Source organism: Mauremys mutica, chromosome 9, assembly GCF_020497125.1.
Source record: "Mauremys mutica isolate MM-2020 ecotype Southern chromosome 9, ASM2049712v1, whole genome shotgun sequence".
Classification (NCBI taxonomy): Eukaryota; Metazoa; Chordata; order Testudines; family Geoemydidae; genus Mauremys; species Mauremys mutica.
Window position 1 is genome coordinate 53,597,426 of NC_059080.1, and position 20,784 is coordinate 53,618,209.

General features: G+C 52.3%; 1 protein-coding gene across 1 annotated transcript in view; it reads left to right on the forward strand.

The window, feature by feature from the left end:
* Positions 1–2,112: 2,112 nt before the first annotated feature.
* Positions 2,113–20,784, forward strand: part of PFKL (phosphofructokinase, liver type) — a 48,026-nt gene continuing 29,354 nt past the window's right edge. Inside the window, exons 1-3 of the mRNA XM_045029697.1 lie at positions 2,113–2,263; positions 17,334–17,407; positions 20,125–20,202. Of these exons, the coding sequence (XP_044885632.1) occupies positions 2,173–2,263; positions 17,334–17,407; positions 20,125–20,202 (243 nt within the window). The 5' untranslated portion in view covers positions 2,113–2,172. The remainder of the gene's footprint in view (positions 2,264–17,333; positions 17,408–20,124; positions 20,203–20,784) is intronic.

A 20,784-nucleotide genomic window follows, 5' to 3' on the forward strand; every position in this document is an offset into this window, starting at 1 on the left:
AGGGGAATGATTCAATGGGACATGGATTCACATATTGTTAATTTGCAAGGAATAGTCCAGAGGAGAGTGCTTGTGTGGCTGAAAGGCTGGTGGTCTTTGGGTGCTAACACCCAGCTCCAACGGGCCAGTCTACCGCTCGCTAGAGCAGAGGTGGCAAACTATGGCCTGCCTGTCCTCCCCGGCCCTTGAGCTCCCGGCCAGGGAGGCTAGCCCCCAGCCCCTCCCCTGCTGTCCTCCATCCCCCGCCACGTGGGCAGTGCTCTGGGCGGTGGAGTGGCAGTGTGTCTAGCTCTGGCCAGGCGGTGCGGCTGCCAGACATGCTGCTCTGTGCAGCATGGTAAGGGGGCCGGGGGTTGGATAAGGGGTGGGGGGTCCCAGAGGGCAATCAGGGGACAGGGAGCGGTTGGATGGGGCGGAGGTTTGGGGGACGGGGAATGGGGGGGTTGCATAAGCGTGGGAGTCCTTGGGGGCCTGTCAGGCGGCGTGTGGATAGGGGTCAGGAGATGGGGAACAGGGGGGTTGGATAGGCGTGGGGTCCCAGGGGGCCTTTCTGGGGGAAGGGGTGTGGATAGGGGTCGGGGCAGTCAGGGGACAGGGGGGTTGGGTGGGGGTGGGGCCCTGGAGGCAGTTGGGGAGGGGGTCCCGGGAGTGGACAGGGAGTGGGGGGGGGTGGATGGGTCAGAGGTTAAGGGAGGTAGTCAGGGGCGGGAAGTGGGAGGGGCAGATAGGGGGTGGGGGCCAGGCTGTTCAGGGAAGCGCAGCCTTCCCTACCTGGCCCTCCATAGTTATGCAACCCCAATGTGGCCCTCAGGCCAAAAAGTTTGCCCACCCCTGTGCTAGAGGGACAGGGTGACAATGTGACATAGTCCAGGGAACCACAAGAACTATCAAAAGCTCCTCTGGGTAAGGCTATTGGGAATGGAGGGTGTGACCAGGATGAAGGTGGTGGATGGAGTGGAAGAGGCCTTGAGACCTGACTGGGAGAAGGTGACTGTTGCCCTTGGTGGGGGTGGTTTCAGGGGAGCTGGACTGCAGGGGCCCTGGAGAGGAGCAGAGCAGACAGCATGTATGGTGAGGAGGAGGAGGCACGTGGGACGGTAGTAGTAGTCAGGGGAATAGACAGGAGGGATTGAGGAAGCCAATGGCATGGGCAAATGCCAAGGGGGAAGATGCTCATGGGGGAGAGACTGGCTGAGGCTGCGGGAGGGAAGGGCCAGCAGGGTGTAGTGCAGGTTCAGAGCAGGCTGGGGGCTGGCTCCTCTTATGAAAGAGTTGGGGGTTTCTTTGAGGCTGAAGTTAAACACAGTGATTGCTTTGGTCAATTGCTCACCCACAGGCGATATGGTGGCAGTGCTGGGGGTGGTACTGAGTGGGGCCAGGTCTGTAAGGGGAACAATGTCTGGGACTGGGTATAACTGCTAGGAAGCAGATTGCTGAGGTCGAGGTGTCTCTGCAAAGGGGCTGGGTGTAACTGGCACGGAGAAGTGGGTTGGGGCATCTCAGGACAGGGGGCTGGGGGTTGCTGGGGCCAGGGTGGAGTGGGTGTCAGTGGCAGACAGAGGGTTGGTGGGGTCAGGGTGTCTCTGGACAGGTTAGGGGTGGGTGTTACTGGCAGGTGGGGATTGCTGGGGCCACAGTGTCTCTGCAGGGGAGTGTCAGTGAGGGGCAGGAGGAGGTTCCTGAAGTGTATCTGGGGCTGGATATCATTGGAATGCAGGGGGGTTGCTGGGGCAGAGGTATCACTGCAGGGAGGTGTCAGTGGGAAGCAGGTGGTTGCTGGGATGTATCCGAAGGAGGGCAGGGTGTCGGGGGCAGGTGGGGGTTGCTGGGGAGGGGGTGTCACTGCAGGGGGGTGTCAGTGGCCGGGGGGAAGGGGCTGTCTCTATATGGGGGGCAGGGTGTCGGGGGCAGGTGGGGGTTGCTGGGGAGGGGGTGTCACTGCAGGTGGGAGTCAGTGGCCGGGGGGGGGGGTCGGGGCTGTCTCTATGGGGGGGCGGGGGCTGGGGTGATTCCACACGCGGGACTGGCAGAAGCCGGGTGTCCCGGCCGCAGCAGCAGCAGCGGGGCGGGGGCCCGGGCAGGGCGGAGCGAGGCTGAAGGTCGCGGGGAGGCGGCGCTCGGCTCGCTGCTGCCCGTGCTGTGCTGGCGGCTGGGAGGCGCAGAGCTGGCGGGATGGCGGCGGCGGCGCTAGACCTGGAGATGCTGCGGATGGCGGGGGCCGGTATGGCCCTGGCGGTGCTCACCAGCGGGGGGGACGCACAAGGTGAGCCCCCCGCTCCATCGCTCCGGGCCCCCCAATCCCCACGCCCGCCCCGGGGGATTGCGTCTCGGCCCCCCCCCGCTTCCTCCCCTCCCCTCCCCGGGGGGCTGCGCCCAGTCCGCCCCCCCGCCCCTGGGGAGGGGGCTGCACGGGCGCCTCCCGGGCTCGCTCCTCGCGCGCTTCCCCCTCCCCCGAGGGGGCCCGAGGGTCTCGGTTCGCACGTGCCCAAACCCGAGTCACGTGTGCTGTTGGTGAACGTGCCTCGAGTCATGGCGACCGGCCTGAGCAATAGATCCCAGAGGCGAGGTTCCGCTCTCTGAGCAGCCTCGCGAAGGAGGGGGCGCCACTGTAATCGCCCCCAGAGCGCTCGATGGCCGGGTGGGCAGCCCTGAGAGGTCCATCGCAGAGCCTGTGTGGGGGCCAGACATCGCCAGTCGATCCCTGAGCCCTTCCCAGCCCAGGTGGCATGGCAGTGCCTGGGTCCTGGAGGGCAGAGGAGGACATGCCAGGGGCCCTGCCCGGGCAGAGGGCCTGGCCACTGGCACAGAGGTCAGGGCAATGCAGGGGAGCCAGGTGGGGATCCCCTCTCGCCCTGACACCCACAGGTGCAGCACCCAGGCCTCTTGGGTGCCAGGTCTTGCCTGTCGCCATGGTGTCCTGCACTTGGTCACATGGACTGTGCACCTGGAGCTGCGAGCACTCAGCACCTCTGAGAGCCAGCCCTAACAACCCTCAGCTCTGCCATAGGGCTGTATTAGCCCCACAGCTGCTGTGAAGGGCACAAACCCAGCAGGGTGAAACGTATGGGGCACGTTGCCACACTGCCCCCGGCGGCTGTGCCTACTGCCTGCCTGTGGCCTGCCTGTTCGTCTAGTGGCCATTATGGGGTTATGCTGCCCTACTGGCTTCTCTTATATAGTTGCCAAGTGTGTGAGCCAGACCAGATGGTGGCCCAGGAGTGATCTGCAGTGAAACTGACTAGGGATTGGAAATAAAGGGAACAGTCTACAGCTGTCCCTACCAGGAGATCAGTGTATTACCACTTTGTGGCACAGTTATTGAATCTGTGATTAGGGTGATTGTAGTACTGGGTGTTTACAGTGATAGCAGAGATTTCAGAGTAATGAAAGATCTGCTCAGTTAGTCAGGATGTAAAGAAACGGAGTTCCTATATTATATCTTTTTTGTTTTTAAATGTAATCTTCAGGAGCATTTGGCATCTTAAATGGTTATTTTATTTTTTTTAATCTGTTCACCTTTTATATGGGTAAAAAAAATCAGGGCACTAACATGCCATTTGCTACCATCACATTGTTCACTCTGCTTGCGTGAGCTACACCTTTCCTGTGTCTGTCTGGTGTATTTCAATTGTCAGCTCTTTGGGACAAGGCCTGTCTAGTATTCTGTTTGTTCAGTGCCTAGCACAATGGAGCACTGGTCTTGGTTAGTCCTTGGGTACTACTGTAATAACCGTGATTAATAATAATAAGCACTGAAACATCAAGAAATGGCAAGAGTGCATCTAAACTCTACCCCTTATAAGAATCTATAATGATATGAGCACAGGGTGCTGTTCTTATTAAGGCATAGATTCCTTTGATTTAAAGGAACATTGCTTAACACAGCAGCAAGGGCATGGGGAATCTGCAGCCTGCTACTGTCTGCTCTGACTTCTGCAGTCCAATGCCCACCTTCCAAAATGAAGAATGAGTTTTAGTGTCTGTATCTGCCCCATGCATCCTCATGTAATAACAACAGCTGCTCCACACACGGTATTTCTAAAATAAGGGGAATATTAGGGTGCCAATTCCATCTTCACAACCGCAGCCCTGTGAGCACTAAAGTGGTTTAAAATAAAGATCTAGAACAGATTTTATAATGGTGACAGTATCATTTATATTTTCATTCTCACACTCCAAAGGGGTGGAACCAGTTGTGCCCAGGCATTCCAGAAATTTCACCTTGTGACAGAGAACAGTTCTGGAAAACTTGAGCTTGAAAAGTGAAAGTTTTGGAAAACTATCAGCAACTGAAAACATGGGGTTACTATACAAATGTTTATTTTTTCCCCTTGTTTTCAGTTGACTCCTCCCTCCATAATCTGTTGTCATTTCTTATTGAGTAATCTGTCTAAATTAGATTGTAAAACTTTAAGGCAAAACCTTTGTCTTTTCACTTGTCTAAAACGGCCATCCACACCAGCAGTGCTATCTAGATCATCATAATACTGCTAGTTATGTCCCTTGGGCCTGGTCTACACTATGGGGTTGCGTCGAATTTAGCTGTGTTAGGTCAATTTAAAAATGAATGCGTCCACACAACCAACCCTGTTCTGTTGACCTAAATGGCTCTTAAAATCGACTTCTGTACTCCTCCCCAGTGAGGGGAGTAGTGCTATAATCGACTTTGCTGGGTCGAATTTGGGGTAATGCAGATGCAAATCGATGGTATTGGCCTCCGGAAGCTATCCCAGAATGCTCCATTATGACCGCTCTGGACAGCACTTTGAACTATGATGCGCTAGCCAAGTACACAGGAAAAGCCCCGGGAACTTTTGAATTTTATTTCCTTTTTGTCAGCATGGCGAACTCAGCAACATAGGCAACCGTGCAGCCCCCCCAGAATTGTAGCGTGTAGAAGGTTTCTACGCTCCCCCTATCATCTCCATGCCTGAGGTTATCACAGATTAGAAGGTGAAAAAAAGCACTCACAATGTCATGTTTTCAGAGCTCTTGAAGTCCTCCCGCACTGATAGGGCACAGCTTAATGCATGGAGGTATTCAGTGGCAGAGGCCAGGAAAGAATTAAGTGAGCGCGAAGAGCGGAGGCAGGACACGATGCTGAGGCTAACGGGGGAGCAAACGGACATGATGAAGCGTCTGTTGGAGCTGCAGGAAAGCCAACAGGAGCACAGCCCCCCATTGCATCCACTGTATAACCGCCTACCCTCCTCCCCATGTTCCATAGCTTCCTCACCCAGATGCCCAAGAATGCAGGGTGTGGGGGAGGCTTCGGGCACGCAGCCACTCCACTCCAGAGGATGCCCAAGCAACAGAAGGCTGTCATTCAAACAGTTTGGTTTTTAGTGTGGCTACAATAAGCAATGTGGCCTTATCCAGTGGTGAGCTGGAGTCAGTTCACACCGTTTCACAGGAACCGGTTGTTAAATTTAGAAACCCTTTTAGAACTGGTTGTTCCAAGACAATCGGTTCTAAAAAAGCTTTAAAATTTAACAAAAGCGCAGGCAGCTGTCCACCCCGCCCCCAGCCCCAGCCCACGTCCCCCTCCTCCCCTGAACACTCCGCCCTCCTTCTCCTCCCCCTCCCCTGCTTCCTGCGAATCAGATGTTCGCGAGAAGCCTGAAACCAGCAGCAGGCAGGTAAACTGAGGCTGGGGGGCGCGAGGAGGGCTCCAGGGAGGTGCAGCGCGGTGCGGCCCTGTCCGGCTCCCCTGGGCCCTGGCCTGGCCCTGGCCGAGCGCACCAGCCCGGTCCCGGCCAAGCACCCCTGGCTCTGGCCCCAGTGGCTCTGGCCCAGCTTGGGCCCTGCAGCACCGGTCCTGGTCAAACGGCTCCGGCCCAGCCCGGGGAGTCTCGGGCCCCGCGGCACGGCTACCGGGCCCGGCCCGGCCCGGGGAGTCTCGGGCCCCGCGGCACGGCTACCGGTCCCGGCCTGGCCCGGGGAGTCTCGGGCCCCACGGCGCGGCTCCCAGTCCCGGCCTGGCCCGGGGAGTCTCGGGCCCTGCGGCGCAGCTCCCGGTCCCGGCCCTGGCCCTGGCCCGGGGAGTCTCAGGCCCTGTGGCTCCCGGTCCTAGTCCCAGCCGAGCGGGCCCGGCCCGGCCCAGGGAGTCCTGGGCCCCGCGGCTCTCAGTCCCGATCTCGGCTGAGCGGACCCGGCTCTGGCCCCAGGCAGTGTGGTAAGGGGGCAGGCAGCAGGGAGGGGGTGTTGGAAGAGGGCAGAGGAGTTCGGTGGGTGGTGGGGGGGTGGATAGGGGTCGGGGCGGTCAGAGGTCAGGGAACAGGGGGATTGAATGGGGGCAAGGGTCCCGGGGGGGCAGTCAGGAAGGAGCAGGGGTTGGATGAGGTGGTGGGGGGCAGTCAGGGACAGAGAGAAGGGGTGGTTGGATGGGGCAGGGATCCCAGGGGGCCATCAGGAATGAGGGGAGGGGTTGGATGGGGCGGCAGGGGGCAGTCAGGGGACAGGGAAAGGGGGTGGATGGATCAGGGGTCCCGGGAGGACATCAAGGAACACGGGGGGTTGGATGGGGCATAACCCCCTGGAGGGGGGCACGACCCCCTCATGGGGTGCGGAAGAGGGAACCTGTTGTTAATATTTTGGCAGCTCATCACTGGCCTTATCCTCCCCTTCTTCCCCATCCCACCAGGCTACCTTGTCCGTTCTCTCATTTTTTTCCTAATTAATAAAGAAAGAATGCATGGTTTCAAAACAATAGTTACTTTATTTTGAAGTGGGGAGGGTGGTTGGCTTATAGGGAATTAAAATCAACAAAGTAGGCGGGTTTGCATCAAGGAGAAACACACACAATTGTCACACCAAAGCCTGGACAGTCATGAAACTGGTTTTCAAAGCCTCTCTGATGCACAGTGCACCTTGCTGTGCTCTTCTAATCGCCCTGATGTCTGGCTGCTCAAAATCGGACGCCAGGTGATTTGCCTCAATCTCCCACCCTGCCATAAATGTCTCCCCCTTACTCTCACTAATATTATGGAGCACACAGCAAGCAGCAATAACAATGGGAATGTTGGTTGCGCTGAGGTCTGACCAACAGCGCCAGCGAGCTTTTAAATGTCCAAAGGCACATTCTACCACCATTCTGCACTTGCTCAGCCTATAGTTGATCTGCTCCTTACTACTGTCCAGGCTTCATGAACGGATCCCCCGAGCTTGTCGCTGGGGAGCAGGAGAGCAGATTGCAGGAGAAGTGCTGGAGCCATACACCATGCCCTGGAGGTTGCTAGGAGCCTGGCAGGGAAGACATTCCCAGAACCCCCAGCCAAGCTACATGTCCAACGAGGACGGTTACCAGTCTTATAGCATCACCCAGGAGGACTAGTACGGATCCCCCAAGCTCGTCGTAGGAGAGCAGAGTTGCAGCGGAAGCAGTGGATGACGACAGTTAGCTGTCCTACTGCAAAGTCTGCTGCCAGCAGCATCCACGTGGACCAGTACGATCCCCCAAGCTCGTCACTGGAGAGCAGGAGAGCAGAGTTGCAGTGGAAGCGGTGGATGACAATGGTTAGCAATCCTACTGCACCGTCTGCTGCGAAGGTAAGGAGCTGCTGCTGTGTAGCAATGCCAGCTGCTGCAGGTGCTTCTGTGTTGAATGCTTTGTGGTCTGGGTAGGGCAAGGTACCTCGGCCAAGGCAAAAGAGCAAGAGCCCTGGAGCTATTACATGTGTCAACCACAGAAGTGCTATGGGGTGTTACAGCGCCAACTGGACTGGAATGTACCGCTGCAAGACTTCTTCACCAGTGACAAAGGACAGGAATATGATGCACCTAAAATCTAAAAAGGCCCGCACATTTCCCAAAGTCATTACCCTTGACAACAGAATGTCAATGATTGCATTGGCTACTTGGATCACAGCAGCCCCCACAGTAGACTTGCCCACAACAGCAGCGGTGACGGTGAGCTGAGCTATGCTTGCCGTGGTATGGTGTCTGCACAGGTAACCCAGGAAAAAAGGTGCGAAATATTGTCTGCCGTTGCTTTCACAGAGAGAGGGGCGACTGACGACATGTACCCAAAGCCACCCGCGGCAATGTTTTTGCCCCATCAGGCATTGGGAGCTTAACCCAGAATTCCAATGGACAACCGAGACTGCGGGAACTGTGGGATAGCTACCCACAGTGCACCGCTCCGTAAGTTGATGCTAGCCACAGCAGTGAGGATGCACTCCACCGACTTAATGTGCTTAGTGTGGACATACGCAATCGACTGTATAAAATCGATTTCTAAAAATCGACTTCTATAAAATTGACCTAATTTTGTAGTGCAGACATACCCTAGAAACCCTCCCAAACAATTCCTCTTTCCTTATTGTTTACATCCTTCAAATACTTGTAGTTATCATGTTCCCCCATTAGTAGTCATTTGGCAAAGTTTTGTACACTTATATCTCCTAATCTGGCCTTAATTCCTAATTTCTTGGCTTCTTTGTGCCTCAATTTCTGAATCCTACTGTTGCAGTAAAATTTATTTGCATGCAATATGAACATGTTGAGCACTATGAGCCAGATCTTCAACCTGTAAATCAGAATAGATCCCTTGATTTCAATGAAGTTACGCTGATTTACACGAGCTGAGGATCTGACTCAGCACGTTTATTGTATAGATAATGCACCTCCTACTATTATAAATATCACAACCCCTTTTTACATTCCTCTTCTTCCCTAGTGACAATGGCAGAGATAGGTTGGAAAACAGAGGTCTGGTGGTGCCTAAATTAACCTTGCTAAGCTTTGTTGTAGGGTGTTGGGACTGATGAAACCAGAGAAGGAGGAGCCTGCCTGCCTGGTAGAAAATATCCCATTTCCCCAAATACCGATTCAGGGAAACACTTAAGCACATATTTAAAGTTAGGTCTATGAGCATGTGCTAAAATGCTTTCCTGAATCGGGGCCCTAGCGATCAGCCCAGCACTTACTGATATCCTGCCAATGCATTTTCTCTTTCAGATCCACATGGCTGGGATTACTGTATTTTTCCTCTGTGCCATTTCATTCTCAGCCATAGGCTAAACCTGTAGAGAGCTTGTTTAAGTCTCATGTGGATTAGTTTGTTTTACGTGCTGCAGTCCAAGGGTTAGCTAAAAAGTCAACATTACAGTCTGCTAAGTGCTGGAATTCTGGGACAAGTTTCAGAGGGGTAGCCATGTTAGTCTGTTTCAGCAAAAACAACAAGGTGTCTTGTGGCACCTTAAAGACTAACAAATGTATTAGCCCACGAGAGCTTATGCTGTAATAAATTTGTTAGTCTTTAAGGTGCCAGAAGACTCCTCGTTGGAATTCTGGGAGTGGCTGTGCCTGAAGGAGATCTTTCTAAGACTCCTCTGGCCTGTAGACAAGTGCTTGCACAATCTGTTCTTGCAACTTCACTCCTACTTCACTGATGTTTGTCTGGCAGGGCAAAGAGCATGTTAATGATGAAAGTACAGTACATAGCTGTAGTTAGGCACAGTGGATCCAGTCCTGTAAACACTAGCAGGTAAGTATGGGTCTCTCGCAACTTATGCGTATTTAACATGCGCGATTTCAGCTTTACGCTGAAAGACCTGGAGTCCCAGAGGGGGCGTGGCCTCAAGATTTAAAGGTCCTGGGGCACCAGCTGTGGCTGGGAGTCCCAGGGCCTTTAAATCACTCAGGGGGCTCCCAGCTGCAGAGGTGGCTGGTAGCCCCTGGGGTGAATTAAAGGGCCCAAGGCTCCAGCCACCGTGGAGCTTCGGGACCTTTAAATGCCCCCCCTCCCACCGCCGGAGCTGCAGGCGGGATTTAAAGGGCTCCTCCGGGCTCCCCACCAGGGCGGGAAGCCTGACAGAGCCCTTTAAATCCTGCCCGCAGCTCCGGCTGCGGGACCGGGGGGGCATTTAAAGGGCTCCACCGGGCTCCCCGCTGCAGCGGGAAGCTTGGCGGAGCCCTTTAAATGCCCCCCCCATCTCACCGGCTGGAGCTGCGGGCGGGATTTAAAGGGCTTGGGGGTTCTGACTATACGCGGTTTTTGCTTTACGCGATAACCACGGAACGGAACCCCCGCCTAAGATGCCACAGACCTGTAACTCAACTCACATGAATAGCCCTGGAGAAGTTAATAGACGTAGTAAAGCCACTCACGTGTGTAAGTGTTTGCAAGATCTGGCCCGGTGTAACTAAGCCGGTGGTTTTCAACTGTGGTCCACGGACCTCTGGGGATCCACAGACCTCCATTTGAAAATTTGTAGGGGTCTGCAAATGAAAAAAGGTTGAAAACCACTGCTCCAGAGTTTTTATTTTAACAAGACCTGATAACAGCTAAGCTCTGGCAGGTGACAAGTTGTTATTGCTGCTCCTGATTGAGAACTGCACTTAAGCTGTTTACCTTCTTTTCCCCACCCTAATCCATTAGTCTGTCTGTCTCATTCACCTAGATTGTAAACTCCTGGGGGGATGGGCTGTCACTTCTGTGTTTGTGCTTGAAATGATGAGGCTCCAATCTGGTTGGCTTCAGGTACTACTGTAATGTTAATGTTCATGTGACATCACTGTGTTCTCCGATAGTCTGAGCTGCTTATGTCCTAGTTTTGCTGCCAGAGTCAGTAACAACACAAAGAACAGCTAACTAAGGTCGATTTTATAGAAGTCGAGTTTTAGAAATCGATTTTATACAGTCGATTGTGTATGTCCCTACAAAGCGCATTAAGTCGGTGGAGTGCGTCCTCACTACTGTGGCTAGCATCAACTCACAGAGCGGTGCATTGTGGGAAGCTATCCCACAGTTCCCACAGTCTCAGTTGCCCATTGGAATTCTGGGTTAAGCTCCCAATGCCTGATGGGGCAAAAACATTGTCACAGGTGGTTTTGGGTACATGTCGTCAGTCGCCCCTCCCTCCGTGAAAGAAACTGCAGACAATCATTTCACGCCTTTTGCCTGGGTTACCTGTGCAGACTCCATAGCATGGCAAGCATGGAGCCCGCTCTGCTCACTGCTGCTGTTGCGAGCATTGTAAACACCTCACACATTATACTGCAGTATGTGCAGAACCCGGCTAAGAGGCAGCAGTACGAGGACGATTGTGATGAGAACATGGACGCAGATGTTCCTGAAAGCACAGGCTGTGGCAATTGGGACATCATGGCAGCAGTGGGGCTGGTTGATACAGTGGAACACTGATTCTGGTCCCAGCAAACAACCACAGACTGGTAGGACTGCATAATGTTGCAGGTATGGGATGATTCCCAGTGGCTGCGAAACTTTTGCATGCGTAAGGCCACTTGCCTGGAACTCTGTGAGTTGCTTTCCCCCGCCCTGAAGTGCAGGAATACCAAGATGAGAGCTGCCCTGACGGTTGAGAACCGAATTGTGATATCCCTGTGGAAGCTTGCAGCGCCTGACTGCTACCAGTCAGTTGGGAATCAATTTGGAGTGGGCAAATCTACTGTGGGGACTGCTGTGATTCAAGTAGCCAATGCAATCACTGACATTCTGCTATCAAGGGTAGTGACTCTGGGAAATGTGCAGGTCATAGTGGATGGCTTTGCTGCAATGGGTTTCCCTAACTGTGGTGGGGCGATAGACAGAACGCATATACCTATCTTGGCACCAGACCACCTTGCCAACCAGTACATAAACCACCAGGGGTACTTCTCAGTGGTGCTGCAAGCACTGGTGGATCACAAGGGATGTTTCACCGACATCAACGTGGGATGGCTGGGAAAGGTGCATGACGCGTGCATCTTTAGGAACTCTGGGCTGTTTGAGCAGCTGCAAGAAAGGACTTACTTCCCAGACCAGAAAATTACTGTTGGGGATGTTGAAATGCCAATAGTTATCCTTGGAGACCCAGCCTACTCCTTGCTCCCATGGCTCATGAAGCCTTACACAGGCAGCCTGGACAGTAGTAAGGAGCAGTTCAACTATAGGCTGAACAAGTGCAGAATGGTAGTAGAATGTGCCTTTGGACGTTTAAAAGCTCGCTGGTGCTATTTGCTGACTAGGTTAGACCTCAGCGCAACCAATATTCCCATTGTTATTGCTGCTTGCTGTGTGCTCCATAATATCTGTGAGAGTAACGGGGAGACATTTATGGCGGGGTGGGAGATTGAGGCAAATCGCCTGGCTGCCAGTTTTGAACAGCCAGACACCAGAGTGATTAGAAGAGCACAGGTAGGCGCGCTGCACATCAGAGAGGCTTTGAAAACCAGTTTCATGACTGGCCAGGCTTCGGTGTGACAGTTGTGTGTGTTTTTCCTTGATGTGAACCTGCCCCCTTTGTTGATTTTAACTCCCTGTAAGCCAACCACCCTCCCCTCTTTGATCACAGCTGGCAAAGGAAATAAAGTCACTATTGTTTTGAAACCATGCATTCTTTATTAATTAAAAAAAAAGGGGAGAGAACTGATAAGGTATCCTGGGTGGGGTAGGGTGGGGTGGGGGAGGAGGGAAGGACAAGGCCACATTGCTTATTGTAGCCACACTACAAATCAAAACTGTTTGAATGACAGCCTTCTGTTGCTTGGGCCATCCTCTGGAGTGCAGTGGCTGGGTGCCTGGAGCCTCCTCACTCCCCCCCCCCCCACACATTCTTTGGCATCTGGGTGAGGAGGGCAAGCGGTTGTACAGTGCGTGCGGCGGTGGTCTGTGCTCTTGTTGGCTTTCCTGCAGCTCCACCAGACACCTGAGCATGTCCATTTGCTCCCCCATTACCCTCAGCATTGCATCCTGCCTCTTCTCATCACAGTCACTTAATGCTTTCCTGGACTCTGCCACTGAATGCCTCCATTCATTCAGCTGCGCCCTATCAGTGCAGGAGAACTGCATGAGCTTGGAAAACATGTCATCGCGAGTGCGTTTTTTTCCGCCTTCTAATCTGCAATAATCTCAGGGATGGAGATGATGGGGGAGCATAGAAACATTTGCACCTGCAGGGGGATAAAAAGGGAGAGTAAAATTTAAGAAGATACATTTCTGAGAACAAAAGGGAGACTCTTTCATAGTGAATCAAGCAATTCACAGCAGGCAGCACATGTCCTTTAGGTACAAGGTTGCATTTTGCGTTTTATATTGAGTGCCTGCTGGTATGGTGACACATTACACATGGCTGGGCAACAGAATTCAGTTTCCAGGCAGCCATGGTAAGCTTTTTGGTATGTGAGGTTGGCTTCTTATTCCTTCATAACATGTGGGAATGTTTTAAAACTGTAGTGCCCTCCTTTCCCAGAGCAAGCAATAGGTTGGTTTCACTTTTAAAGGGAGGGGCTGTGGTTTTCAGGTGGATGTGCAGCACACACCTCCCCCACCCCTCCATGTGACTATTTGGGATGATCCCTTCACCCCTCCCGCCTGCCGCGTGGCTATTCTCAGGGATGATCCCTTTTAGCCAAGCACAAACAGCCCAGCATGAACGGGGTCCTTTTACTGTTCCCTTACAAAAATTCCCGTATTTCAACCAGGTGACCATGAATGATATCACTCTCCTGAGGCTGACACAGAAAGATATAGACCGAAAGTTGCTTGAATGCGACCAAAACCCAGGACCATTCACTGCCATGCTTTGTGCTGCAATGATTCCAGAATACTTGCTACTGGCTTGGTGTGGTAAAGTGTCCTACCGTGGAGGACAAAATAAGGCAGCCCTCCCCAGAAACCTTCTGCAAAGACTTTCAGAGTACCTCCAGGAGAGCTTCATGGAGATGTCCCTGGAGGATTCCCGCTCCATCCCCAGACATGTTAACAGACTTTTCCAGTAGCTGTACTGGCCACGAATGCATCCAAGTCTTTGGGGCAAATCAGACATTAAACACTATTGCTTTTAAACCCTGTACTGTAGTTACAAATTTGCACTCACTAGAGGGGCCTTCTCCACCTTCAGGGTTGGGGATCCTGCCTTGGGAGGGTATTGGCTCCAGGGTGATGAATAGGTCCTGGCTACCGGGGAGAACGGATTCACCGCTTGCCTGCTGAGCATACTCCTCCTCCTCTTCCTCCCACACAAAATCCTCCTCCCTGTTGTGTGAGACTTCCTCCTTGCAGGTGTCCACAGACAGTGGTGGGGTAGTGGTAGGATCCCCCCCTAGAATGCCATGCAGCTGATCATAGAAGCGGCATGTATGGGGCTCTGACCCAGAGGGACCATTTTCCTCCTTTGTCTTTTGGTAGGCTTGCCTGAGCTCCTTGACTTTCACGCAGCACTGCTGTGTGTCCCTGTTGTAGCCTCTGTCCATCATGCCCTGTGCGATTTTGGCATATATATCAGCATTTCTTCTTTTTGATCGGCGTTCTGCTTGCACAGATTCTTCTCCCCATACAGCAATCAGATCCAGTGTCTCCCATTCGCTCCATGCTGGAGCTCGTTTGCGATTCTGGGGGGACTGCATGGTCACCTGTGCTACTGAGCTTGCCACGCTGACCAAACAGGAAATGAAATTCAAAAGTTCCCGGGGTTTTTCCTGTGTACCTGGCTAGTGCATCGGAGTGGAAAGTGCTGTCCAGAGCAGTCACATTGGAGCACTCTCGGATAGCTCCCGGAGGCCAATAACGTTGATTTGCGTCCGCACTACCCCAAATGTGACCCAGCAAAGTTGATTTTAGCGCTACTCCCCTCACCGGGGAGGAGTACAGAAATATTTTAAGAACCATTTAGGTCAACGCAATGGGGTTGCTTGTGTAGACATATTCATTACAAAATCAACCTAACATGGCTAAATTCAACCTAACCCTGTAATGTAGACCAGGGCTAAGGCGTGAACAAACTGTTCCATTTCTAACCCTTTTTTCCATTTGCCTTTGCTCAGGGTAGCTGGCATGGCACTCTGTGTGTCGAGGAGCCCCAGGAGGGCTGCAGCTCACATTTCTCTGGATTGCAAGGCAGTGGTAAATCTCTGGGGTTGTTTGACCGTACAGCACTGCTTCTCTTCATAAAGCCCCATCTCCATTTTTCTTTCTTGTGGCATCTTTGTGGGCAAGCTTGTAACTTTGAGTAATGCTTTTGCATGTCACCTGTAAACAAAGGTTAGAAGGATCCTCTTTGGCAGATACTTGAGAAATCCTCTTGTTCAATTTCCTGCAGCATTGGGGTTCTGTAGAATCTGAGCTGTCATTTAAAAAAAACCCACAATGTTTCTAGCACCAGTGTATTTTGCCATAGCTGGTAGCCTAAGCCCCTTGGCTGGTATATGCCAGGTACATTTTCAAGGCCTGCCCCTTGATAAAGGGGGATTGTATGTCTGGGCAGGGATTCATCTGGCCGACTGTGTTTTTGCTTTGAGTGATTGGCTTAATTTTTTTAACAAAGAAAAGTGGTTTTTTAATGCATTTTAACACACAGAAATCTATTGGGTCAGATTAATCTCTGGCAGTGTCACTGGAGTTGACCCATCATGAATACGAATGAAAGTCTGGCTTGTTTGGCAGTGTGGTCTCCTGAGCCAAAGTTAATACAGCCTAAATCTTCATAGGAAGCATCAGGACATGGAGGTTTGTTCAAAGAACTGCTAGTCATCCTGGTTCCCCATTGGCAGAACTCTAACCCCAAGGGACAGACAGGGAAGTTTGTTCGGTATGAAGTGGCAGTGCCAAACACAGGACTGCCTGATGTGAGGAGCTGCTGTGGGATCTGAAACTGAAATTGCCCAATCAGGTGGGAAAACAGATGAGACTTGCTACATTATCTTCCAAGGGCCTGAAATAGGCTTGGGTTGAAAGGAACCGTTTGGTTCCTCCTACTTAGAGAAAGGGAGGAACCGAACGGTTCTAGCGCTGTGATAAGTAACAGGAAAAGGGGATAGATGTGAAGGAAGAGCGTTAAGGGGAACTTGCTCTACAGTACATAACATTAATCATGGTCAGATGTGGTAACCTAGTGTGGAACCAGCCATGGAGAGGATTATCTCTCAATCAGTTAACAGCCTTTCATCGCCAAGCAGTTGGAGTCAATCTGATTTAGGTCAAAAGTCAAATGATTCTGGAGGGCTCATCCTAGTCCATTGTGATATTCGTTCACAAGCACCACTCGCTTTGGCTGTCTCTAATCAGGAGTTGTCTGAGCCTGGAATAAATAGTAAGGCAGTTTCAGATCATCTGACTTTTGGCCTAAATCAGATTGACGCCAACTGCTTGGAGATGAAAGGCTGTTAACTGACTGTGAGATACTTATACTAGATAATTAACTTTTTGTGCATGATTTGCATCAAACTGCATTAGGATGGTGACTGGAATTTAATTAAACACACACAACAGCATGTGAAGTTTATTGTACTAAAACAACCTTACATGTTTTGGATACCTATCAAAACATGTTTCACATTTACAGCTAATTTTTAAAAAACTCCGATTTTTATCCGCCCTCCTTCTAGTCCAGCAATTTCACAGGTGGTCACTTTAATTTTGGTTGTAACAAATGGGTTTGAGTGTTTCTGTCTGGTGTACTCCCCACTCTCACATCTTTTCAGATGGGGGAGGAATTGCAAAGCTTTAGGTGAGACACTTTATGGTGAAATTTGCTATGGTTGTCAGTCTAATAGCAGTAGCTGAAAGAAACTAAAAAACAAAAACAACAAAAAACAAGCAAACACCCCTCTCCCCCCAAAAAACCCCACCCCTTATTCCTAAAATTACTTCCTCATTTCCTTGGTCCTGCTCTCATGTCTCTCTCTCCTTCCTCACCTTAGCTTTCACATGTTCCTTCCTCATCCGCTCTTGTTTATTCTCTCTCTTTCTCATTTCTACTTTCCTTCCCCCCATCTTCATTTCAGTCTCTTCTCTTTTTCTCCCAGAAGCCATCTGGGGTTCTCCATTTAACCCTGCCGGGCAGGCAAGACATTAGTCACATGCTGGGGAATACAAGAGCTAACACCCACTGTCAAGACAAAGAATGTTCTGAGGGCAAGGTTTATAATTCTTCCCAAGGTTGAAGCTAGCCACTGGGAAGGCCTGGTAATCTGTATAATCACAGTGCACAGTGCAAGAGGAGTCTGGGGGGACTGAGGTACTGTGAGCCTATTTATTGTATTGGGTCTGGTTTAGCTGTAGATGAGGAAGTGGTTATTTATAATGTGTTACTTTCTTGCACATGAAAGCTACTTACTTGTATTAAGTGTGGCTGGCTTGCCTACTCCTGGTCTATGTATCTGTTGTTGAATTGCCTTAGTCCATCATTTTGATGGTGAGAAATAGTAATAAACCTATACTCTGACTCCCCCAACTTTGTGATTGCTATCGAGATTATAAATCGGGAAGCTTTGATCTAATAGCAACCTGAACCATATTGAAACTCAGGACTATAAGGACCGGTCCCTGTTTTGTGGCCCCTATGCCCAAGTGCTCAGTATTGCCTGTGGTTTATTTTGTACTCCCTTTCCAGGTATGAATGCTGCCGTCCGTGCCGTGACTCGCATGGGAATATACGTTGGCGCAAAAGTTTTCCTGATCTATGAGGTTCAATTCAATATTTTTTTCTGTCATTCTCAAGGGGTAGAGATTGTATAGCTTTGTCCTGTAAATGGCTGAGTGCCACCTATGGAACTTGGAGGGGGAAATAAACTGGGGCTTGGTTATGCTGTGATAGTGCAGCATCCTTTCACCTAGTGACCTCTACTCAGAGCCTGCCTGTGACAGGGAAGGATGATCGCACCCCTGCTTTGCAAATGATTACATGGAGGCAAAAGAGGAGAAGGGACTTGCCCTAGGTGGAACCCAGGAGTCGTGGCTCCTAGTCTCCAGTGTGTTAACGTCAAGTTGACGTGACTGGTGGCTTCTTCCCGGGAGAAACCTCAAACTGGGATAGATGGGTTAGCTATAGCTCGTGGCAGGTTCATTGGCAGAGCTGTTGGGCAGGAGAAGCCCTTTCTCTTAGCTCCTTGGTATCGTGATCCCTACAATCATGGACATTTCTTTTCAAGGGTCCCCTCTTCCCTCCCCTCTTCGCTCCCACGGTCTTGCTCAGCTTCATTTGTGGTGACTTCAGTTTAAGGCAGAGAGTTGCCAGGTTCTTGGCACAGTTGCTCCTGGGTGCGCAGCCGGGTTGTGTGGCCGCATCCAGTAGGGATTGACAGAGATAGATTAAGCTTTTGTGGGTCCATGGGCCAGAGCAAGTGGGGGGCCTCTCCCCACCCCCCATCCCCCCGTGCCCCTGCTAGGGAAAGGGGGTTGGGCACGGAGGCATGCCACCCCACCCCCCTCACCTGGTGCGCCTGCTGGGCAGAGGGGGTGGGGGCTTCCCCTGTTCCCCAGCAGGAGCGCTGGGGCGGCAGACGGAGTGGGGCAAGCCCCTGTGCTCTGACCCCACTCCCCGGAAGGAGCTCTGGGTGGGCTGGCAGAGAGGGTCAGGGTCCCTGGGGATGGGCCCCATTGGCCCAGTGGCTAGTGTGCCACTGAGGACGGAGGGTTTTCTCACTGTGCCGTTACAAATGGAAGGTGCAGGTCTTGCTCACTTTGCCAACAAGGGCTGGCCCCAGGCTTGCAGCGGAAACCATACCCTAAATAAATACACGTGCAGCCAACATCTAACCTCATTGGTGACCCTGACGTGGGAGGTTTAATTAAGGTCGGCTATCTCCGCTGTCTGCCAAAGCTGAAACTGCTCCCTAAATAAACACACATGCAGCAACATCTAACCACGCTTCGTTGTTATGATCCCTGCTCTTTTTCCCTGGACTCCTCCAGCCTCGAACAAAGTCAGATCTGGGCTGTTGAGCTTGTGCTCTAGCAAATGCATGTAAAAGTGGATGAAACACAGCAGCTGGCTATTTTGGGGAGGGGGCAATTTAGAACCTCCCCTTTGCCTTCTTTCAGCCCTCTCCCGTCCCAGTCACCCCTCCTTTCCCCACAAGGAACTGGATTACAAATGCTAGTTGCTTGGAGAGCTAGTGAAATTTTAACGGCCATTCACCCCTGCAGCTGTTGCCCAGTAACAGTCAATGGGAGGGTGTGGGGAGTGATCCCCGCTTGAACTCTCGGGACGTCCTGAGCTTTGTTCTGTTCCTTCTGTGGGACTGCTCCATGCTGCTTCCAGCCACCCCAGCAGCCAAAGCATCTCATAGCAGCCTTTAGTTTGGGTGGATTCTGTGCAGCAAAATGTTAGTGCTCCTGGTCTCCTCCTGGCGCTCATGAGAGTCACTTCCCACCGCAGGACCATGGAAACCAGGCCCTCTTCTGGTGTGAAGTGGCACAGTGCCATTTACTCCATTGGCTTTACACAGGCTGAGGATCTGGCCCGTAGTGTGGGGGGAAGGGAGCTAACTTCTCCCTTCCCCCCACACTAGGATGGCCAGGTGCCTGGTTTTCGACCAGAAAGTCTGGTTGAAAAGGGGGCCTGACAGTGTCCAGTCACTGTGAGTGGGAGGGGGTAGGAAGGCACCAGGTCATCACCGCACCAGCCCCTACTCAGCTGGGATTGCCTCCTATATGAATCGGGCAGCTGCAGCTCTCGACCCTCTCAGGACCCTCTCTCCTGAGCAGAGTTGGGGGAAAGGCAAAGAGCAGCAAGCAATGGGGGAATGGGGGAGAGAGACGGGAAGAGGAGCAAATTGGGGGCAGCGCCTCAGGGAAGAGGTGGGGTGGGGCAGGGCAGGGGAGGTTCCAGCACTCCTGCTTCAGTGTCCGGTTTTTAAATATTATAAAGTTGGCAACCCTACCCCACACGCACAGTGAGATGTGAGGGTTTCCATGCCCCATTCGCTCCTGTGGGAGAAAGGCAGGGATGGGGGGAGCGGGAGAGGGGAGGCCAGCTGTGTCCCTCCTGGTCTGTTTCAGCCCTTAGTGGGCACAGGGAGATGCTCTGTGGCTGAGGGAGGAATTTCTGACTGCCAGTAACTGACGCCAGGTCCTGAACCAAACTGTCAGTCACCTGGGGTGGCATTACCTTCCTGCTGCCTTGGATGCGCCTAGCAGGCTCTGTACTAACCCCAGTGTGCGGTCGCCATTATGGGGCTCACACCAGGGTTACCTGCAGTCCTGCCAAGGAGCTGTTTTACAGTCTCACCCTCTTGTGAGGTGTCTGCCTCACCGATCCCTCACCCAGGCCCAGAGAGACGCGTAGCCAAAATGGACCAGTGATCAGCTGCACAGGAGCTGCTGGGTGTTGGCTGGCTGGCCAGGCCCTGCTTCAGCGAGGCAGTCCTTTCACGTCTGCTCCTTTCCTTTTCTGTTTGCAGGGTTATGAGGGGCTGGTGGAAGGAGGAGAGAACATTAAGCGAGCAAACTGGCTGAGCGTCTCGAACATCATTCAGCTGGTAAGCAATTTTGCCATTGCCCTCTGTGAGTATAAAGGCCTCTCAGTCCTTCCCTTTTAACTTGTGCAGCTCACGTGCATCTCTGACGCATCTGCCCAGTGTTGCAATTTCCTCTGGTCTGCGGGGGTCAGAGCTGGAGAGGGTTTTCTGAAATGATTTAGTAATAACGTATAAAATCCTAGTCTTTGCTCCCCACGGTCCCATCTACACTGGGCTCACACTGAGTTTGCCGAGCTCGGTTTTATAGCTCAGTTTGGCTGGTCACGTTGGGCAAAGCTAAACCATGTTCTAGTCCAGTTCGATGGATTCTAGATGCTGGATCCATCTAGCACATGTTGAACACCAGGGCACACTCTTTAGCCTGGGGATAGAGGCTGTTCTTCCTGTCCTAATGATTGCAGCTGCAGGCCCAGGGCATGCTGGGAGTAGTGGGTGATTGATTATACAGCGCTGTGTGTGCTCCGTCCTCTGCTAGTAGGAGACAGTGTGGAGAAAGTGTTTTTGGAAAGAGGCTGTTCCCCTGGCGGGTAAGTCAGTGTAAGCCATCCAGCAGCATAGCAAGGCCGGAGAAACAGTGTTAGC